Source organism: Mustelus asterias, chromosome 20 (genome assembly GCF_964213995.1).
Source record: "Mustelus asterias chromosome 20, sMusAst1.hap1.1, whole genome shotgun sequence".
NCBI lineage: Eukaryota > Metazoa > Chordata > Chondrichthyes > Carcharhiniformes > Triakidae > Mustelus > Mustelus asterias.
Window position 1 is genome coordinate 62,910,426 of NC_135820.1, and position 23,081 is coordinate 62,933,506.

The 23,081-nt window shown below is 43.5% G+C and overlaps 1 protein-coding gene across 1 annotated transcript in view; it reads left to right on the forward strand.

Annotated features, from left to right (window-relative positions):
- The window catches only part of dlgap4b (discs, large (Drosophila) homolog-associated protein 4b), a 219,861-nt gene that overhangs the window by 103,512 nt on the left and 93,268 nt on the right, over nt 1–23,081 (forward strand). The window contains exons 3-5 of the mRNA XM_078236684.1: nt 745–913; nt 5,356–5,366; nt 14,151–14,384. Coding sequence (XP_078092810.1) covers nt 745–913; nt 5,356–5,366; nt 14,151–14,384 — 414 coding nt within the window. The remainder of the gene's footprint in view (nt 1–744; nt 914–5,355; nt 5,367–14,150; nt 14,385–23,081) is intronic.

Genomic DNA, 23,081 nt, shown 5'->3' on the forward strand with positions numbered 1-23,081 from the left:
TGAAAAATAACTATTTAACTGTTTGTTTTTGTTAAGTTCCAATGACATACATACATTTGAAATCTGATGCTCTCGATTAAGATGAAGAGGAGTAGGAAACGATAGTGTTGTCCAGAAACACCAGCATGGATCAGTTGGGCTAGATGGTCTATTTCTGTGATGCTATGTGTTCTACATAATTTAGGGCAGCACGGTGACACAGTGGTTAGCACTGCTGCCTCACAGGGCCAGGGATCGGGTTCAATTCTGGCGCTGGGTGACTGCCTGTGTAGAGTTTACACGTTCTCCCCGGACAGAATTCTCCCATTCTGCCCGCCATGAGAATCGTAGCAGCCGAGGGGCAGACTAGGGAAAGGCCCGTTGACCTCGGGCAGGATTTTCCGGTTTCGGGGCGAGCGTGGCTGGAAACTCCGCCTATATGTCTGCGTGGGTTTCTTCCAGGTGCTCGGATTACCTTCCACAGTCCAAAGAAGTGCAGATTAGGTGGATTGGCCATGCTAAATTGTGCCTTAGTATCCCAAGATGTGTAGTTAAGGGGATTAGTGGAGTAAATGCGCGGGGTTACAGGAATAGGGCAGGGAGGTGGGCCTGGGTAAGATGCTCTGTCAGAGAATCGGTGCAGACACGATGGGCTGAACGGCCTCCTTCGGCACTGTAGGAATTCGATAATTCTATGATAATTATTAAAATATCTCACTCTTTAAAAAAGATTTTAAAATGTGAATTAGCGTATTGAATGCAAAGGTGCTTTAGTGAACAATCTTCATTATTCCACATTATCCAGCCACAGCTATCTCGCATCCGTGAGTGAATCTATCCACAGGAGTCTCGATTGCCTGGATACCGTGGAACTGAACTCACCCGGCTTTCATGGATGGAATGAGGACTACATGGGAAGCTCAGACACCCTCAAGTCCAACCCTATCAACCAGGTGTGTATAATTTTCATCTTTTGACATTGACAATTGCCCTTTTTGGGGCTGTCAGTCACTGAATATCTTAAAACAAACTCGAGCAACAAGAATAATCAACTGATTTTCTGGTTAGTCATTGAGATATTCTAGAAATCTCCTGTGACATTGCTCATACCGTCTCGGAAGTTATGCTGTTGCAAAGCTGTGGAAGTCAGAGAAGGGAGAGCATCTTTATTCAATAGAATTAATTAGTAATATGCCTCACAGCCAGTAGTTACATGTTTTATGACTGGATCCTGAAAATTAAATGAATGATGTTTTTCTTATTTAATGTAGGCATATATATTAAATAGGTATTATGATAATGGGTGAATGACATGGTTACTTAAATAAATCAATATTTAGCATATTGAAGCATTTTATGTTCAGACTTCTGTTTAAAACATCCCTTTAACCCTAAATAGCAAACAATATTTGTTTTTGATACAAATAAGTACGGCACGGTGGCACAGCGCTTAGCACAGCTGCCTCATAGTGCTAGGAACCCGGGTTCGGTTCCAGCCTTGGGTGACTGTCAGTGTGGAGTTTGCACATTCTCCCTGTGTCTGCGTGGGTTTCCCCCGGGTGCTCCCGCTTCCTCACACAGTCCAAAGATATGCAGGTTAGGAGGATTGGCCATGCTAAATCACCTCCTTGGTGTCCAAAGATGTGTAGGTCAGGGGGATTAGCAGTGTAAATACATGGGTATGGGGCTTGGGTAAGATGCTCTGTCGGAGAGTCAGTGCAGACCCGATGGGCTGAATGGCCTCCTTCTGCCCTGTGGGAGTCCAACGATGAATAGCAGCCACATAACCAAAATATAATACATGAAAAATCATTTGAAATTTGGCTGTTTAAAATTATATTGGTCATGCTTTCAAAATCGAGATGTAAATTGTATTTTCAGGAACAATGTTGAAGCATTTATGTTTTATGTTTTCTGTGATGCTTTTTGAAATAAAACAAATTCCAGTTACTTCCACTGCCCTGAACCTAAGTATTTCCCATCATAAGAACTCTATTCTTAAATTCTCAAGAATTTTATTCGAACAGCCAGCAAGCTCTGGTGCATTGCTTGAATAGCCTCCAGTGCAATAGTCATGGGAGCGCTTGCTCGAACATTGCAGTAAGGTCCTAACTCCTGTTTGATTTGATTTGATTTAATATTGTCACATGTATTAGTATGCAGTGAAAAGTGTTGTTTCTTGCACGCTATACAGACAAAGCATCCCGTTCATAGAGAGGGAAAGGAGAGGGTGCAGAATGTAGTGTTATAATCATAGCTAGGGTGTAGAGAAAGATCATCTTAGTGCGAGATAGGTCCATTCAAAAGTCTGATGGCAGCAACGAAGAAGCTGCTCTTGAGTTGGTTGGTACGTGACCTCAGACTTTTGTATCCTTTTCCCGATGGAAGAAGGTGGAAGAGTCTGGGATACATCTAATCTGAACTGTCCCTGCCTGATAACACTAAAATGAGCGCTATGTAGGGAGTTGTACATATTGGTCAGCAGTGGTTGTTTAATGGGACAGTGCAGAGTTCTCTTATTTGCAATTAAACTGAGCTGCGAGTGCCTGGTTGAGTGATATATAGTGAGCACAAGATTCAAAGTAGGACTTGAGAAAATCTAAATTAAGAGCCGGTTAAGTATTTATTAATAAATCGCTTCTCGGCCTTTTGGCTAAGATCAAGTGTGGTTGTGCGGATGCTGCACTTGGGTGAGGTCATTGGGATGCATTTAAGCTTCATATGTTTCATATGAAGCAATTTTTAAAAGCGGTATCTCGGCCTTTTGGCTAAGATGCAAATGAGATCAAGCCTTGGAGGAGGAATTCTCCACCTGCTCCAATCAGCTTGGCTCATGTAGATCAAGCCCAGGACAGGGTAAATGGTCGCTTGGATCGGAAATGTTTCAACTTGTTGAGACTCTGAATTGGACTTGATTTGATTGAATTGGAAAAATTTTTTTTTTTAAATGTATTAATAAATATGCAGGATTAATGCAGTTAGTAACTGTTGAAAAATCATTACCATAAATGCATTAGTGTTTGTTATGTGGGATGATGAAAGGAGGGTCGAGATTTTAACCTGCTAGGCAAGCGGGTGTAAGCGTGTGGAAGCTTAAAGAAGTCAAAAATGCATTGGGAACCTGCCAATGTCCGCATTTAACTTGTCTGCATTTGCTGCTCTGGCTGGATTCCCACAGATAAAGGGAGTTACAGACAGCACCCATGTGGTGTCCTCAGATCAACCAGGAGTATTCATAAATCAAAAGGGATTCCACCATTAATGTTTTGGAAGATTATCATGCATGTCAACAGCATGAGACCCAGGGAGCACCATAAACACTTTCTTCTATATCAGCCAAGTCTGTCGCACACATTCGTTCCTCTGAACAGAACAGAACCACCCTGAAGAGACAAGGGCTCCACTCTAAAGACATGTCTGATTACAACTAAGGGGAGTCCTACCACTTATGCACAGAAAACATACAAATATAGTCCCATGAGCACAACAGTGATCATTGAGCAACCTCCCTCCCCATTGCTATACTAACGTTGCAATTCAGTAGTCTGGGTTACCCTTCAGAATACACCAGCAAGGAGGACTGGAATGACAGTGGTCTGCTCCACCTTGCAAGACACAATGCGACAGAGAGGATTGGAGCTGCCTGAGGAGGGAGGTGATGATTGCTCTGCATCTTCAGAGGAGGAAGAGGGGGAGGAGAATGAGGAGGAGCCTATTATAGCCATGGTATCTGCAGCCACACACCTGGCTGCCAATGATAGGCTCATTCAACTGCTCTGAGATATCTGCACACAATTTGCCACACAAATTCTGGATCCTGGATCCATTGTGCCCACAACCCCCTCCGCCACATTCCCCACCCCGCCCCAACACAACAGTCCCACAGTCAGCATTCCATTTCTGCCACAGACACCGATAGCTCATCTTCTACTCCTGTCATACAATTTTCTTCAAGGCTGAAGGCCATTTGGAATCATAGAATCCCTACACCAACAACAATCCCACCCAGGCCGTAACCCCATCTATTTACGCTGCTCATCCCCCTGACACTGAGGGAGAATTTAGCATGGCCAGACAACCTAGCCTGCACATGTTTGGCCTGTGGGAGGAAACCAGAGGAAACCCACGCAGTCACAGGGAGAATGTGCAGACTCCACACAGACAGTGACCTAAGCCGGGAATCGAACCTGGGTCCCTGGCGCTGTGAGGCAGCAGTGCTAACCACTGTGCCACCGTTGGCAACAATGAGAATGACTGGACAATGGAATGTTGAAATTAAAGTTGATGATGCATGAATATCTATATTGAAGAACTGACATCTAACCACCTCCACCAGGGGAGGGGCGGTGTTGGGGGGTGCTTTTGGCCTCCCAGCAGGGAACACTGCGGCTCTGTGTTTCCGCTGACAGCATAACTCAGGTTTCATTTGACCAACTTTAACCATACATTCCAAGAAAGAATGGACAAATTTATGTCATAAATCCTTGACTTTGCTTCATATTTAATGGGGTTTTTTTCTCAGAACTTGCATGAAACTAACGAACTATGTTCTGAGGCACCACAAGGGAAAGTGACAGGGAACGCATAAAGCCAGGGAAGACAAAGTGACTAGAAAGTGATAGGCAGCAAATAGAGAAAGAACAGATGAAGAGGCTCAAACGGGAAGGCAAGAAGTTGCCAGAGAACACCAAGATACAGGAAGAGCTGGTGCAGCAAGTAAGAAACTATAGACTCTTGCAGGAAGCTTTCATCTATGATCCTCTTCATAATTATAAGTCAGATCCCTGGTATGATAGTGACAGAATGTTAGAGGTGTGTGAATATTGTGATGCCACAAACTGGAAAAGCAAGCCACCCTCGATGTGTTGCGCAAGTGTTAAAAGTACGATTGGCGCCACCTGACCCACTGAGTGTTCCTCTGATGAGAGCAACAAAATCAAAGCACTTCTTGAAAAGCATCAGAAAATATAACAACAGAGTAGGATCACATAGAAACCTCTCTACCTTGACTCAAGGTGGAAGAACCTGTAATGTGATATATCATGAACTATTTAATGTTTCAGCAGACACTGAGTTCAGGCAGTGACACTGCGAATGTAGAGAGTGATACTACAGACATCGGCCGGGATTCTCCGGGTCTGTTTTCCCCAACTGGGAATTCTGATGTCCCGTTGAATCGAGCAAGAAGGCCAAATTGGGATTGTCGCTGGGCGTTCATCCCAGCCCGATGCTTCCCCTGGCCCCCGCTACTGCGGAAATCAGGTTCTTGCCTACAGTGGGTGAGGACGTGGTCACGGGTCATTTAAATAAATTTTAATGTCATTAGCAGGCTTGATGTCCAATTCAATAGGCTCCTAGATTTCTCCCCTTCACCAGCCAGATGTCCCGTGGGCACCGATTACACCTGGCCCACAGAAGCATGGATCTAGTGCTATGGGCTCTGAAGGGGGTGCAAGGAATGAACCACAGTTTCCAATTGTGCCCATGTTTTCCTCTGCCACTGCTTGGCTGTGTGTGTGTGTGTGTGTGTGTGTCTGTGTCTGTTCCTCTCAGCCCGTGCCCACCCAAACCCCAGGTCCCTTGAGGAAACCACTCCCCCCCACCTCCAAGCCTGGCAGCGGCAGAGGGACACATGGGCAGCATTCACTCCATGCGCCCCCCACCTCCCCTCCCCTCCCCTCTCAGAGTCCAAGGCAGCAGGTCAGGGTATCACTGCCAGGGAGGCAGTGCAAAGTTGGCACTGCCAAGGATCCAGGTCCTGAAGGGAGACCTGAGGGGGAGGGGACGGCTCCTGAGAGGACCCAATCTCAGATTGTCTCTCTTGTTGGGGGGGTGGGGGGATTCACTCTCATGCGTGTTGGAGGAGGGGGGTGGCATCCGTTCTTTCAGTGGTTGGGTGGGAGTGGGGTGAGGTTGCTCCTCTGTGCTGAAGGGCTGTGGTGCTCCCCTTGTGAGGGGGGTCACCATGTCCATTGTGGGAGAGGGGAGGGGCTTGTCTCTCAGCGTTGAGAACGAGGTGCCCTTTGAAAAGGAAGGCCCGATCTCTGTGAAGCCAGGCTGGCCAGTGTGTTTTACGTTATGATTAGTTTTAAATGCTAAAGGTGGAAGAATCCCACCTGACAGGCTCTGCTAATGAGTAAGAAGTTTAACAACAAGACTTTAACCTGGTGTTGTTAAACTTCTTACTGTGTTTACCCCAGTCCAACGCCGGCATCTCCACATCATGTCTGCTAATGAGAGCAGGAAAAATTCCGGTTTTGCTGCTGGCGGGAACACTTAGAATGCTGATGGGAGAATGATGCCCGTTACCTTTAACACTGATGAAGCACTCAGAGTGTTGCTAAACATTGAGGAAATGGGAGTAGGTAAAGGTTTGGATCTTGAGGACGCCAAGGATGTAGAGAATGATCAGTAGAAATCAGATGGTAAAAATTGCAAATCAAATCAAACAAGAATCAAGCCAAGTAAACCAGATGAACATAAATTCATCATGAGAGCAAAAATGTTTTTGTGTTAAATAATATTTGATGTATAACCATTTTGTGTGAATTTAGATATTTGTATTTCATATTTGTGGGATTAAACTAATTCTGTGAAAGAAGGTGAATTGTTGAATGAAATCTGTTGGATGTACGAAAATACTTCGTAGAAACATATTCGTTCTCTGATTTTCAGCTTGAATACCTATTTCATTTCGTCCTTAGGCTAGCCAGGTGACTATCTCAGTTTATCACTTCATAAAAATATTTTGAATCATATTTTTAATTCTTATTTTAACTTATCTCCTTATTCATCCCCTTATTTCCCACACGCAGCACAGGGGCAGCACAGTAGCATAGCGGTCAGGACCTCACAGCAACAGGCACCCGGGTTCGATTCCCGGCTTGGGTCACTGTCTGTACAGAGTCTGCACGTTCTCCCCGTGTCTGCGTGGGTTTCCTCCGGGTGCTCCAGTTTCCTCCCACAGCCTGGAAGACGTGCTGGTTAGATGGATTGGCCATGCTAAATTCTCCCTCAGTGTACCCAAACAGGCGGCGGATTGTGGCGACTAGGGGATTTTCATAGTAACTTCATTGCAGTGTTAATAAAAGCCCACTTGTGACACGAATAAATAATAAAAAAGGTCACCCAGCTTGTTAACAATAAAAGTAAAAAACCTCTAAACACCCAAATGATTTCCCTTGTGAAAATTCTTTCTCTTCTTTTTCCTATTACTACAATACGGTGCTACCATTGTTGCTTTAGCAGAGCTAGAGGCAATTAAGAACATAAGACCATAAGACATGGGAGCAGAATTAGGCCACTCGGCCCATCGAGTCTGCTCTGCCATTCAATCATGGCTGATATCTTTCTTATCCCCATTCTCCTGCCTTTTCCCCATAACCCCTGATCCCCTTATTAATCAAGAACCTATCTATCTCTGTCTTAAAGACACTCAATGACCAGGCCTCCACAGCCTTCTGCGGCAAAGAGTTCCACAGATTCATCACTCTCTGGCTGAAGAAATTCCTCCTCATCTTTGTTTTAAAGGATCGTCCTTTTAGTCTGAGATTGTGCCCTCTGGTTCTAGTTTTTCCTACTAGTGGAAGCATCCTCTCCACGTCCACTCTATCCAGGCCTCGCAGTATCCTGTGAGTTTCAATAAGATCCCCCCTCATCCTTCTAAACTCCAATAAGTACAGATCCAGAGTCCTCAACTGTTCCTCATACGACAAGCTCTTCATTCCAGGGATCATTCTTGTTCAAGCTCTTCATTCTAGGGTTCATTCTTGTTCACTCCCCTGTTCTGACTCCTGAGATACCTGTGGCCTATGTCCTGTGGGCTTTGGAGCCTCTGAGGGTACTGCCAAAGACTGCCCCACCAGCACAGGGGCAGAGTCAGCTATCAGGATAGGAAACTGTGGGGCTCTGACTGGGGGATGGGGGAGGGCAAAGGAGAAGTGGGAATGCTTTGAGCATTGCTATGTACCCTATCTCATTCTTCCCTCCCATAGTCTGCCTGCACTTCCTTGTAATCAAGAACTGGAGAGCACTTTGTTGCACTTCAGTGAGGCACTGAATTACCAAGTAGAGTCTTTCCTTCAACCCACTTAAACTGACAGACTGAGCGTGCAGGCCATTGATCAGAGCCAGTCTGGTAACTGCTGTGTCTGATGGGGATGGTCAATCTTTCCATGGAGGTAGACACCATTTGATTTGATTTGATTTGATTTGATTTATTGTCACATGGATTGTGATACAGTGAAAAATACTTTTTCTTGTGCACTGTACAGACGAAGCATCCCATTCATAGAGTACATGGGGAGAAGGAAAGGAGAGAGTGCAGAGTGTAGTGTTACAGTCATAGTTAAGGTGTAGAAAAAGATCAACTTAATCTAAGGTAGGTCCATTCAAAAGTCTGATGGATGCAGGGAAGAAGCTGTTCTTGAGTCTCTTGATACGTGATCTCAGACTCTTGTACCTTCTTCCCGAAGGAAGTCTTCGAAGGAAGAAGACTTCCCGAAGGAAGAAGGTGGAAGAGAGTATGCCCGGGGTGCTTGATTAGTGAAAAAGCTTGAGACATCATGGCACTCATGGAGGAGACGGACTCTTTCAATCTCTCCCCAATCATGAGCCGTGCCTCTAGAAATGTTGATAGAACTTCACGCAGTTTCTGCTGCTGCTGAAGAGTAGTCCCCTTTCTCAGTGACCCTCCGCTAAAGCGCAGCATCTATATCCAACTGAACAGAACTGTGAAGGTCTTGCTTCCTCTGATAGGGAATCTTCAATGTAGGCCCTGTCTCCAACACCTGCTCCAGTTCACTTGTGAGGTGTGGCTCACAATGAGACTGCGCAATTACCTGCCTGGAGGCCCCACCGAGGTTTGTATATCTGAGCTGGTGGAGAGTGTGCATGAGCCATGTGTCTGTGCTTCCTTAGACTGCATGACCTCCTCTGAGGATTTTTTGTTCTCTTCCACAAAAGCTCAGGGTGGTACTTGAAGGACCTGCGGGAGATGAAAGACATCGATTAGAACTGACAAGGTGAAAGGATTAAAAGTCAACACATCAAAATGCAGATCATCATATTTCAGTGGCTGCTGTAATCACATCAATATGAATGAGTGTTGAGTGCCATGTGGCTGTAATATTTAGATTCATCACCAGGTGTCTGGGAAACCCTCTTCTCTCCAATAGCCGTGCATTCCAAAATTCAACTTATCTCCAATATTTCACCCTCCACAAGTCAGGGTGGCTTTGGCTGGAAGGCCTGCCCGGTTCTCTCTCTCCCCCCGGGGTTCTGTATTCTCTCTCTCTCCCCCGGTGTTCTGTGTTTTCTCTCTCTCACCCCCCGGGGTTCTGTATTCTCTCTCTCTCCCCCGGTGTTCTATGTTCTCTCTCTCTCTCCCCCAGTGTTCTATGTTCTCTCTCTGCCCCTGTGTTCTGTGTTCTCTCTCTCCCCCAGTGTTCTGTGTTCTCTCTCTCCCCCCGGTGCTCTATGTTCTCTCTCTCCCCCAGTGTTCTGTGTTCCTCTCTCTCTCTGCCCCAGTGTTCTGTGTTCTCTCTCTCTTCCCCGGTGTTCTGTGTTCTCTCTCTCTCTCTCTTCCCGGGTGTTCTTTGTTCTCTCTCTTCCCCCGGTGTTCTGTGTTCTCTCTTTCTGCCCCAGTGTTCTGTGTTTGCTTTCTGCCCCGGTGTTCTGTGTTCCTTGTCTCTCTTCCCGGGTGTTCTGTGTTCCTTGTCTCTTCCCCGGTGTTCTGTGTTCCTTGTCTCTTCCCCGGTGTTCTGTGCTCCTTGTCTCTCTGCCCCGGTGTTCTGTGTTCCTTGTCTCTCTTCCCTGGTGTTCTGTGTTCTCTCTCTCTTCCCGGGTGTTCTGTGTTCCTTGCCTCTTCCCCGGTGTTCTGTATTCTCTCTCTGTTCCCTGGTGTTCTGTGTTCTTTCTCTCTTCCCCAGTGTTCTGCGTTCTCTCTGTACTCGGGTGTTCTGTGTTCTCCCTCTCTGCCCTGGTGTTCTGTATTCTCTCTCTACCCTGGTGTTCTGTGTTCTCTTTCTTCCCCGGTGTTCAGTGTTCTCTCTTTATTCCCCGGTGTTCTGTGCTCTCTCTTTATTCCCCGGTGTTCTGTGTTCTCCCTTTCTGCCCTGGTGTTCTGTGTTCTCTCGTTCTTCCCCGGTGTTCTGTGTTCCCTGCTGCTGCACAAAGAAAAAGCCAAGAGTTATGAGTCTGAGAAATGGAATGTGTTGAGAGGATGGGAAAGGCAACATTTGTGGAGGGTGTCCGAGAGGGATAGATGTGAGACAGCAATCAGGCAAGCGGGTGTATCATATGGGGATGTGAGCAGGTGCCTCATGAGAGAGGAGTGGTTGGATCTGTCTTGAGGAATACTGTGTAGGAAAAGGCTGGGGATGTCAAAGATTGGAGGTTATTATATTCCAGTGAATAAGGTGATGAAGGATAAAACTGGACCCAATCTTTACACTTTTATAAGCATTTATTTACAGGAATACAGATTACAAACATGGATCTCCTAACCCACCACCACAGTTCCGGTCTGTTCCTATTTATACTATTCTGAGGTTAAACCAATTAAACTAAATCAAACAATTTGAAGGACAACTGATCCCATTTATAGATTCACAGGAAAATTAATGCTCATCACCTGCATACAATTAAATACAATTAATATACAGTTGACAGAGGTTGGGGGTCTACAAATGGTATGCCACTCACCTGCCCTGAGGAGATCATTGATCCTCTTGCAGCATTGGATCTATGAGCGAGGGACCACACTCCTGTCACTTACCTCCTCATCCACCCAAATGGTCCTCCAGCTTCAAGAAACCCGAATTGGACGGGGAGTCTGTCTCTATGTCAATCAAGGGGGCACCTTTGTGAAAATCCCAGCTCGGTGATTGTTTCCCCACAGTGGCAGGTTTGGGACCCAGAAACAGTCCCAACTCCATTTCCCTACTTGCTACCCATATGGAGAATTCAGACTCCAATTGGACTGGGTTGCAGCCATTTCCAGGAGCTACTGATTAACTCACATTAGAATCATTGAATCCCTACAGTGCAGGAGGAGGCCATTCAGCCCATCGAGCCTGCACCAATAATAATCTCACCCAGGACCTCTCCCCATATCACCACATATTTACCCTGCTAATCCCACTGACTCTAAGGGGCAATTTAGCATGGCCAGTCAACCTAACCCGCACATCTTTGGATTGTGGGAGGAAACCGGAGCACCCGGAGGAAACCCACGCAGATATGGGGAGAATGTACAAACTCCACACAAACAATTATCGGAGGCCAGAATTGAACCCGGATCCTGGCATTGTGAGGCAGCAATGCTAACCACTGTGCCATCCACTTTGGCAGGATTGGAAGATTCTGCCAGCATTGTAAGGGGTAGAACCTCTAAGTACCCCTTAGAAGGCAAATGATGGACAGGCTCCACAGTGGGAGGATAGGTGCCACAATCAGGTCCTGAGAAGTTTTGGACCCGCAGGACTGTATGTGGCAAGATTTTGTTTTCAATATAGTGAGCGATTAGAAAAGGCTAAAACAAGTATTCCGACAATGTAGATTTAAAACAATTAAACTGCCATTAAACACACAGTTCTGTATGGTCATAGTTAAATATCTCATCCAGTGCACTAAGTTGGGAATTAGCAAATTTTGTTTCTCAGAAGCTATGTTAGTTTGCCAGACGTACCTTCTGGTGTTCAGTGATATTACTCCCTTAAGTGGTTTGAGAATCTTACATTAATGAAAGCTGAATTGCACTGCCCAACACCCAGTCTTTGAAAGCATAACCTGAGGATTTAATAATGTCATGTCTAATGATTTGAACCAGATACTTGCGTCTTTGAAAGATGCATCCTTTCAATCTCCAATATGACAGCTTTTAGTTACTACCTGGTGAGGGAAGTGTTAAGAATCCTATTGATGTTACCTGCGAGAGTGCCTCAAAACCCTTGAGGATAACTTGAAACATTGGTTCTGAATGGTGTATATTTGCTTTTAAATAATGTGAGGAACCATGTACAACCCAGTGAGGAACCAGTCCAATTGTTGTGTAAATAATGAATAAGGAGTATTTATTAAAGTACAAGAAAAGAAAAACACACAACAAAGACTAATATACACTCTGACACTTAAGTATATGAATAACTAAATACACCTTTTTTATCTGAAATTATCTCCTGTTTCCAAAATATACCCACGTTCCCTGAACTTACTAAGACAGCCTGTTTCCCAAACAACATCCACTTTAGTAACTGTACAAGTCAAATCCATCTCAGAGTTAACACACAACACAGCTTAGATGACCAAGTCTGGGAAAACGTCTGTTATGGGTTCAGCGAAGGTACAAAAATTGCGTCTTTTGGAGGAGAGTATCTGTTATCTGCTGTTGCTCTAAATATTAAATGAAACAGGCCTCAATGGCCCTGATCGTAGATGAAACTGGCTTCTCTGAAGAATTTGGCCTATCCGTCTGGCTGTTAGATGGAAAGCTAGACTCTTTCCCCAAAGAGGGTGCTAGCAGTTACAGTTTTGATATCCGCCCTGTGGATATAGCTGTCTATCTCTCAAATTTCTTGCCTTTAGAAGTTATCATTTTGTATAGCCCCACCGATCTCTGGTAAACAATGTTTCTGATATGGCAATTGGTACCTCAATAACTCTAGACACCTGTTAATCTTGTTACTGGGTAAATCATATCTCGGTATTCCACTAGATGCCTACTAATCATGTTGCTTGTCTGTTATTTTTGTTTCCCTCTCAAGTTCACTGTTAACCTTGTTAACTTCCAAATTCCGAACAAAGGCATGATGCAAAAGGTTAATCTGCTCTATTTCATGTTTAGTTAAGAATATGGAGCACTTAGAAATTTCACTTTGCAACAACACTTACTTTTGCACACAATATTAGACTTTTTTTGCCACAGCAAGTGCTGAATGGATGCTAGAAGCAGATGCAATGTAACTTTCAAAAGGAAATCAAATGTATACTTAAAAAAGAAAGAAATTGCACAGCTTTGGGGGAAAGAGCTGGGGGATGGGACTAATCGGTTGCTCTATCAACGAGCAGGCAAAGGCAGAAGGAGCCAAATGATTGCCCCGTGGCTATATGATTATAAGTATATGAATCTAAGAATAAAGATGCTCCACTCCTGTGACTCAGCTGCTCGATTTAAAATTAATTTCCTAGCTCTCCTCTCCTGAGTTTCATACCCCTCACATATTCCTGATGTTCATCTAATGCCTTCCATGCAGTTTCAGAGCACTTACTGTTTCTCATTCAAAATCTCCACCCACTGTGTCTGTCCTTTCAAACTACCTCACCAGTTTTAGCTTCCCTTTCCTCTCCAAACTCCTTGGATGAGCTACTGCCTCCTAAATCGATGCTTAGCCCTCCTGAAATGCCCCACTTGAATTCCTGAGGGGGCTCCTCTTATAGCCTCAATATGGCCCTAATCAAATCCATACACATCATTTGTAACTTAGAGGGGAACTTGGAGATGAAGGTCTTACAATGACTTTGCTGGTCTTGTGCATCTTGGAAGCGGAGATGGAAAGGGAAGGGGCTGCAGTCTAGTAACTAAGTCAAACAAGTCGAATAAACAGTATGCCAGTGATGGATTAGGTATGAGTTACTTAGAATTACATCAGCCCGAATTTTCCCTCTGGAGTCAGGTGCGCAGAGGCAGGAAAATTCCTGACACCCAAAAGCTGACTCAGGACAAACTGCCCAGAACGGCTGGAGTTTTGTTCCTGGTGAGCAGACGCTAATTGGAGGTGGGCTCTTCGTCCCCCAGTGCCTGAAATTTATTTTTAAGAAATGATTGTGCCTAGATTTTTCCATGGCCTTGGCCCTCTCTATTTAGGAAACTACCCTCCGTACCGCCATCCTTATTGAACTCTTAGTTCCTCTTCAGGCTTTCACATTCTGAAATTACCTCACTAAACTCCCCCAGCATCTTCATCTCTCTATCTTCAACTGAATTTCTTTCAGCAAGCTTTTGACCATCCCAATGATATATTATTCTGACACAAGTGTGGCCATGATTTAACTACATTTCTATTGGCTGTACAACTATAACTTGAGATGTCCAATGACTGGGACTTGGTGATTCTTTCATTGGTCAACACATGCTCAATTTCACTTTTCTTTATTGCGTTTAAAGGAGAGAGAAATGGACTTCAACAATCAATATGAAAATATCTGTGAGTCCGTCTTCAATGAGGTGGACTCGCAGGCAGTGGACGCCCTGGACCTGCCCATACCTGGCTGTTTCCGTTCAAGAAGTCATAGCTACCTACGAGCTATCCAGGCTGGCTGTTCTCAGGATGATGACAATGTATCCGTCCGCTCGGTGTCTCCACCGCCTATAGCAACCACAGTTAGAACCATGCAAACCAACACCAGTAAGTACAGCAATCAACAGTCTAATTTCCACTCTGTAAGCAATGATACTTTGAAGGGTCAGAAATGAGCTGCTTAAATTCAGTTTGCAAAGAAAACATTTTATTGCATCAGAGAGAGATTATTGCATTATGAAAATCCTTGGTTGTCACATTTACATCCCAATAGTGTAGTGCTCCTTCAACAATGAGGTATAGTTTGTAGTGGCCAGCATTACAAAAAGGTTATACATCATATCCAAGGGTATCCATGTTCCGTTTAATTTATGCTTATACCTTTTAAAAGTTAATGAGGTAAGGTTAAAAAAAAGGCGGTTTTCTATAATGTCTGTTTTAGTTCCACTGAAAGCGGAAGTTGTACAAATGTTAAGACGCTATTTGCTGTGCCTGAGGGTTAGAATGTTTGTTGTGGACATTCACTTAGTCTGAGCTGAATATAGTTCTTTACAAAACTCTAGTTATGTAATGCACGCTTGAAGAAAATGCATTTTCACTTTTAAACATTTGTGTCAGTGAAGGAAAGCTGAAGAAAAGAAGCAGTTCTGATTTTGTGGTTATAAAAAGCAATTGAAATTTTTAATGCTCCATCCTAATATGGATGGTAAATCACGGCAGATAAAAATGTTACAGTTGTGCATGATGATTTGCCTGCTGTGCTGCCATCGAATGCACCATATCAATTGGGGTTTGGAGATATTTGTTGCAATTCACTGGGCCTTAAGTTTGGTAGTGGATTTAAAAGTGTTTGAATAGTGCTGGAGGTGGTAGCCACTTATTGCATTGCAAAGTACAGCATTGTAACAATCAATTGTTTGTGTGTTCGCATGTAAAATTTGGGACTGAGTTTGTGACATAATGTTACACTTTTCATGAAGAAACTGTTTATTTAAAAAAGTGTTTTAAATTTTTTGTTTGCTCTCCTGAAAGCAGTGATTTAAAATGTTATACATAGTGGGCATTAATATCATTCATTCTGTTTTACTCGAATTCCGTTTAGTTGTGGAACTTTTAATGCTAACCTTGTGAAATTTCCATTTGTATAGGAGAGTAAGCTATTGTTTTTTTTTTCTGTTGGACAATATATTTGTAGATTATTTGTTATTAGCAAAAAACCAAAAAGTTGTCATGTCATATCACAACAAAAGCTTCATGTTTGAAAGGTGATGGGGTAGTGGCGACGATGGATGATGAATCACGCAAGTTTTCGACCTCACCCAGGCCATCGGACAGAAGCGCCAAGTGGATACCAGCTACTTTTCTACAAAGAGATCTGGAATATCATTGGATGTGTCAGCCTGGGCCATTATTTTGATGTCAGCGCTAGTCTGTCTTTTCATTGCCTGAGCACCATTTAAAGATCCAAAAATAATATGAACAAATGTTGATCTTGGCGTAACTCCAGCTAAATCTTGTTATCGATTGTGTTATGAAACTGCACTCAACAATGGAGCAGTGGGTTAGCATGCCTGGCCGGTACTCTGGTAGAGCAGCTCACCAGCCTTTTGTGGACCTGCCTGATTTAATTAGGGCAGGTTCTATAACGGACAGGCAATCCACTCTGTCAGATTATTGCCAAGGTGATGAAGACAAAAATCAAACCCACTGTCTTTACCTTTGCGGGACCTGCATCTGAATTGAGCCAGACAGATGGATTAAAGTCTCTTTCTGGAGGTTATAAGCACCTTACGTGCGATTAGTTTGGAAGCACTCAACCAGTTCCTGTTGGACATTGGCCCCACTCCATAAAATTGCTGCAATTGTCCCTTGTTTGCATTAAATAAACAATCTAGGATGGCTGGTGCAGGAAAGGGAACTGTCACAGTAGAGGGCTCACAGAGCACATTGCTGGAATAAGGTGAAGGATTTTATTTAGCATCTGATGCATAGATGAGAACGCTTGATGCTGAGAGTGGGCTTGCCCAAATACAGCACTAATAACCCTTCACCTTGATGATTGTAAAAAACATTAGTGGCTCTCAAGATCCAAAATGGACACACTTTGGCATTTGAACCTCAGCCACTGAGCCGAGCGGACTTTCTGTGGTCAGAGGGAAGTCCCTTGATTGCTTGCCAATCTGGGCGGCCTATGGTAATAAAGATTCCAGAAATTAATCAAGGGCGGCACATCTTAGTGGAGCATTGAGGGGCCTTGAACAAAAGATATAATTGCCCCTCATCACCTTCTGTAAGGAGATTGTTGCCAAAAATTATTTCCACAATCTGGACCTGGAATCCAGGTCCCCACTTCTGCTCCTTGGCTGTAGGTAATGAGGGTTTAGATCTCAGCCACCTCCTACCCTAATAGCCTTTGAAACGGAAGATGGGGGGACCCATTCCCATAATATACCCAGCTGATTTTCAGCCAATTTGGTAGACTCCCGTTGAAGATTTCCAGGGCCAATTCTTGTTACAATCAAGCTATGAAATACAGCATTAATTTACATAAGACCCAACTTACTCACATTTGAGTTGTCCATAATTTTAAATGATTCATCTTACTTATGGGGCAAGGATTGTATTGCACAGTTCAGCATGAATAATGGCTGTGGTTTATAGTGCAAGGAAATACTTTATCAAGTAGTCTACGTGTGGAATTGCATTCCAAAATGTCATCACAAGCAGGAAATAGCCCTCTGAAATTCGCAAAAAAGATGCAACAGCCAGTCCTGTCATTAAGTAGCTGTGTTGACTATTCACTGCTTCTGGTAACAGACGGAGTTTACTCACAACAACTTCCATTATTGCAATTGTAATGTGATCAATATTTACTTTTTTGTAAAAGATCTTACTCTGATTACATGTACTCTAAGCACAATAACATTTAGGAATCACTTATTCCTGGGAAGATGGGAGAAGGGAGATCATTGAGAACGAGATCACATTCACCAAGTCGAAGCCAAGAGAAGAAAATGTTGAGTATCCCACTGGAACTAAATTAGTTATACTGAGTTAATTTAAAATGACTGTGTTAGACACGCAACGTATTTGTTAGGATTGTGTTCAAATATATAACTTTGAGATTTATGCATGTTTAATATACCATGAGCTGAGAATAGGACATTTTGATGAAAAGAAGTTTCCGTCTGTACACATACAAGCATATCGTTACTGTGAATATGGTATAGTACTCCTGTGCATGATCTACTTAATGTGAACATCAACATGGCAGAATCACTAGTACATAAAATATCAAGAAAGAATCCTCTCTTAATGTAGAATTTTACTGCTGGAGATGTGAGTGAGGCATGAGGGGTGGAGTGAGTGACAAATTCACGTGGTTCAGTCAACATGAGGCTGGACCCTTTTAATCTAAGTTTGCCAACTCTGGTTCATCTGGGTATTGGGCAGTTTTGTAATATAACCTCTGCCTCCAACGGCACCGTCTCAGAGTCCTGGCCCATTGGTCACCTTTACAGATCAACACTCATACCGACCAATCAATAATAGAAGCTATAGTACTATCCACTGTGCTCCAATAACTTATCTATCCATTGTACTTTGAGCATGCACAAGGCTGCATTCCATTCTGTGCACAATGTGGCCCGATTCCTTACAGTCTGGCTGAAGTGAAATGAGGGAAAATAATATTCCCAATAATGTTTCTCTCAGATTGCTCTCAGCAGTGTTTAGGGGGTAGTTTTTTTTAATTTTGGGAGATACCGGGTCAACTGGGCAGGGGGGGTGCGAGGTGGCGGTGTTGACAAATCCATTATAACTGTTAGGCCTCATCTGTACCCTAAAGCCAAGGCCCTGATTTTACTGGCATGCCCACCTCGGAATTGGGGCAGGCGAGGCTCGCAGAACGGCACTCTCTGTTGGCCTCGGGCGCAACCTTATGAGCCTCGGGCAGGCGTGCCAGTAAAATTCAAAGTCTCTGACCTGTTTCTGCAGGAATTGCTACCTGGCTGATGAGTGGGAGCAAGATTTTGAACAGAGGGAAGCTGAAAGCATGATCCCCACACTAATCCAAGTCACAGGGAGTGGGAATTCAGAAGAGATGGCAGACAGGGTGGGAGCAATACCTGGGACAGAAGATACTGACTGTTTCACTACGGGGTCCAAAGCTACACTCTAATCTTCCCCGGCCCACAAACCAGCAGAACTTTACTTTGGTGAGCCTCTTCTGGTCCTGGAATGATCTGCTGTCTGCTTTATCCCATGTGATGAATACCGTACAAGACCTCACAAGGTACAAGATTAAAATAGCTTTGGAGCCTGAAAGATGACCAAACATGAGTTAGACACAAATAGGGAAGTACCCACTCTGCTCCTAACTTAATTGCCAGTCCACTCCAACTTCCTTGGACAATGAGCTGGGAGTTAATATCAGGTCATATGTAATTTTCTGCTTACAAATGTTAAACATTGTCAGTTTAATTTTAGTTTGCAAGAAGTGCAGTACAAGCTAAATGCCTCAAGTATTTCTGTAATTATGTGGTGACGTCCTTAATGAAGTGCAATAGAATGTTTGAGTGTGGGTGGTTAACTTGCATAACCAGATATTTAACCGCATACTCTGGAACAAGTCTGAGTCAACGGGATGTCTCAGTTCTATAATCTCAGTGTGCCCACACCTTACATGTCCCTGCCAAGTATGACTTGATAATAACCCAAATTCATTCAAAACAAGCTTGTTGTTTTACAATGAAAATAGGAGCTCTAGCTGATAATCTCCTTAATGTTTGAAAAGTCAGTACTTTAAAAATAAATGGCGACTGCACTGGTGGTTAAAACTGTCGATCAGCGATTGCCAACCACTTCAAGAATGCAATTAGTCAAAGTAGGAGATAGTTCAGGTGGAAAACCTTGTGATGAATTCACTTTGAATGATTTTTATTTCTCTGTTGCTGAAGATCACAGGTTAACATTTAATGCACTTGTGTTCTATTCCTTTTGGTACTGTTGACAATGAAATGGTGAGTGCCTGACTAATATAGTGGATAGGGAATGCACTTTGAGCTTCCTAAGTATTCATGCTTCTATTTCATCAATCAAAAGACGTATCCTGAGAGTTAATTAGTGTGTCAATGGCAGGAGTTTGAGTGATTTCAGCATGTGGTATCATGAGGAGACATTATGGGGAATTCAGTATTACTGGCAAGCAAACAAATCGTTTTTGTTCATTCGTGGGACATGGGCGTCGCTGACTGGCCAGCATTTATTGCCTGTCCCTAGCTGCCCTTGGAGGACAGTTGAGAGTCAACCACATTGATGTGGCTCTGGAATTACATGTAGGCCAGACCGGGTAAGGACGGCAGATTTCCTTCCCTAAAGGATATTAATGAACCATATGGGTTTTTCCAACAATCAACAATGGTTTCATGGTCATCAGTAGACCAGATATTTTGTTTTATTAAATTCAAATTCCACCATCTGCCGTGGTGGGATTCGAACCCGGGTCCCCAGAACATTAGCTGAGTTTCTGGATTAATAGTCGAATGATAATATTACTAGGCCATTGCCTCCCCTTAGCAAAAATGGGAACCAAATTCTCCATTAGATTTTATTGGCATCAGCACCACCTCAGTGTTAGTGAGCCACAGTCCCAGCAGTTAAAGCTGGATTATGATCTGGGGAATTTTGACATCCAACTGCCGTTTTCCACTCCTCCAGGTTAGAAAAATATTATCCAAATTGGTTTAAGCTTGTCATCTCAATCTTCCTCAAGGCAGTATGCCATTGTTGTTTTTTCCTTTGCCTTTTTTGACCCAGCAGCTACTCCCGTGGGATAGGTCTAAATTGAGGAAGGTTGTCGAGTAGCGATTCTTTATACTTCTTAATTGCTCAATCATCTCACAAAGTCTCTAAGCAAGAGGCTGGTCCAATAATTGAGAGTCTGATCCTACATTCATATCCAAGGACCACTCAGCAGGTGAGTCTCCTCAATAACGTTATTGTATGGCGCTGCAAGACAACATTGATTGAGGCCCACTCTCCATCTCTTTATTTTTTCATGTTCAATGTCTCAGAAAATCAGATGGCTAAAAGACAGTGGCCGGAGTGTTCCCAGTGTTCACGCCAAGTGGGATTTTCCCATCCCGCTGCAGCAAACGGAGATTTGGCTTGTCGCCAAAATCTCTGTCTTCGCTGCAGCGGGAGCGTGGCATGAGTGAGCGGTAAGATCACGCCCAGTGTTATCTGGGGACATTTTAATATCTTAAGGTGAAATAGCTTTTTGATAAATGGCAATTTTTTCACCTATCTGTCTAAACAGTGCAATATATTTACTTTATGCCAATTTTCTAACCCCCTCAATTGTACCCAAATGTCCACACATTCTTTTGTTATGTGGTGGACAATCAGTCTTGTACACCTGACAAAAGGCACAAGTGATCTGAAGCACGATGGACAAAATACTGTATCCATTTCTGCTTTCTCCAAAAGGAAGTAAGAACAGTCCTTTATTAGGTCTCTCAAAAGCACTCCAAAGCACGTCAAAGAATTATACCATTATTGCAGTCACTTATTGTGTTGGTGAATAAGATAGCCATTTTGCACATAAGGTCCCTGATATAACAGTGCAATAATCTGTTTCCAGGGTTTTGGTTGAGGAAGGATTGTTGGCCAAGGCACAAGACACTGACTTCTTCAAATAATCCTGAAGAATTTCTAATGTCTGCCTAAAGTGGCTTTGGTTTAATATCGCAATAGAAAGACAGCAACTCTGGCAGAGCAGTACTCCCTCAGCATTGCACTGAAGTGTTAGCATAGTTCTAGCAGTGTATAGAATGTTGGTGAGACCATATCTGGAGTATTGTGTCCAGTTTTGGTCTCCTTATTTGAGGAAGGATGTGGTGGCATTGGAGGCAGTTCAGAGGAGGTTCACTAGATTGATCCCGGGGATGAAATGGTTGACACACGAGGAGAGATTAAACAGTTTGGGTTTATACTCACTGGAGTTTAGAAGGATGAGAGGGGATCTGATCGAGATATATAAAATTTTAAAAGGGATTGATAAAGTTAATGTAGACCAAATGTTTCCTCTTATGGGACAATCCAGAACGAGAGGTCACAAGTATAGGTTGAGAAGCGGTAGATTTAAAACTGAGATGAGGAGAAACTACTTCGCGCAGAGGGTGGTAAATTTGTGGAACTCGCTGCGCGGTGGAGTCTGAACCATTAAATGGTTTCAAGAAGGAGATAGATATATTTTTGATTTAGAAAAATGGGTTAAAGGGATACAGGGAACAGACAGGGAGGTGGATTCAAGGCCAGGGAGAGATCAGCCATGATCTGATTGAATGGTGATTCAGGCTCAAAGGACCTGAATTTGCCTACTTCTGCTCCTAATTCCTATGTCCTGTCAAAGGGAACTCAGCGATAGTACTGGCAGTCGAGTTAAGTTATTTAAACGCGTTAGTACTAAGCAAGTCCACATTGCGGACTGGAGGTAAATGTGATCCGCTTTCTTGCAAAAGTAAATTGAATAATACCACTGAGATATCGGAGAGGTTAAAGAATTGATCAGTCATCATTCTTTCCATGCTGCATTCAGATTCTCATTTAATAGAGCAAATGGATGAGTTCATTGTAAAAAAATGTTGCTATTCATTCCCTTAGGGAAGCTTGTCAATAAGCGTTGATTGGTGTGTAGCGGTTAAGATCTGCATGGATTGCACATCCAAATGAAACTGAAAGCGTTACACTGTAAAATGACATCTGAGTTGAACAATGTCACAGATTACAAGGAGCATGAGATCTGACAGTTTTTATTTTTCTTGTACAATTTACCATGAAATATCATGTTCATTATGGCTGGGCCCCAGGTGTTCTTGTAGCTCTCAGCAATGTTAAACTCTTGAACTAATTTTACAGTTTCTAAATTGGTAGCAGAGAGATTGCAATTAATTCATACTTAACAATTCTCATCAGATCTGTGGATGCTCTTTGCTATGGGTTTAATGCTGATTTTTAGAACCATGAGTCACATCAAATCTTTATTTTTAAAGCTGAATAATTGATGAGATCCACGGTGGCATTGCCAATTGCATTCCTAATGTACCCCTTAATGTGTTCTGACAGCCCTACCATACAGGATTCATCATGCCCTTCTCCTCGTGTCATTCATTGACGGTAACCTACTTTTCGTCCCTGTAAATATCTGGCAGATCTGAGATAAAGAAACAAAATAAACCAAGCATGTTTATTACGTTTTCCTGAATAAATATTAGAAATAGGTTGAGCCAAGAAATTTACCGAGCCATTTACCTTGGAATTTATGGAGGTAATCTTCCCAAAATTACAATGTTGGATCAGGCGAGGAAAGTTGTGGTGTAACTCGCCGAGTTTGGGGTGCCGTTTTTAAAGGGCGCTCCGATCACTAAATTACATCTAAGGCCTCTCAACAAACATCAGGACCACCCCACCAAGCATCGGGGTACCGCTGAGGGGGGGGATGTGGGGAGGGGGGGGGGAACGGGGAATGCAGGGAAAGAACAGCATAGGATCAGGCCCTTCAGCCCTCCAAGTTTGTGACAATCATGATACCCCAACTAAACTAAAATAAAACCTTCTGCCTTACTCAGTCCATATCCCGCTATTCCCTCCATATTCATGTACCCATCCAGATGCCTCTTCAATGTTGCTAACTTTCCTGCTTCCAACACCTCCTCTGGCAGCGCCAACCCACTTTTGGCCTCTCACGCGATTTAGTCGCCAATACAGGATGTGTGCCCATGGCTAACGAGGCTGCTAGATCGC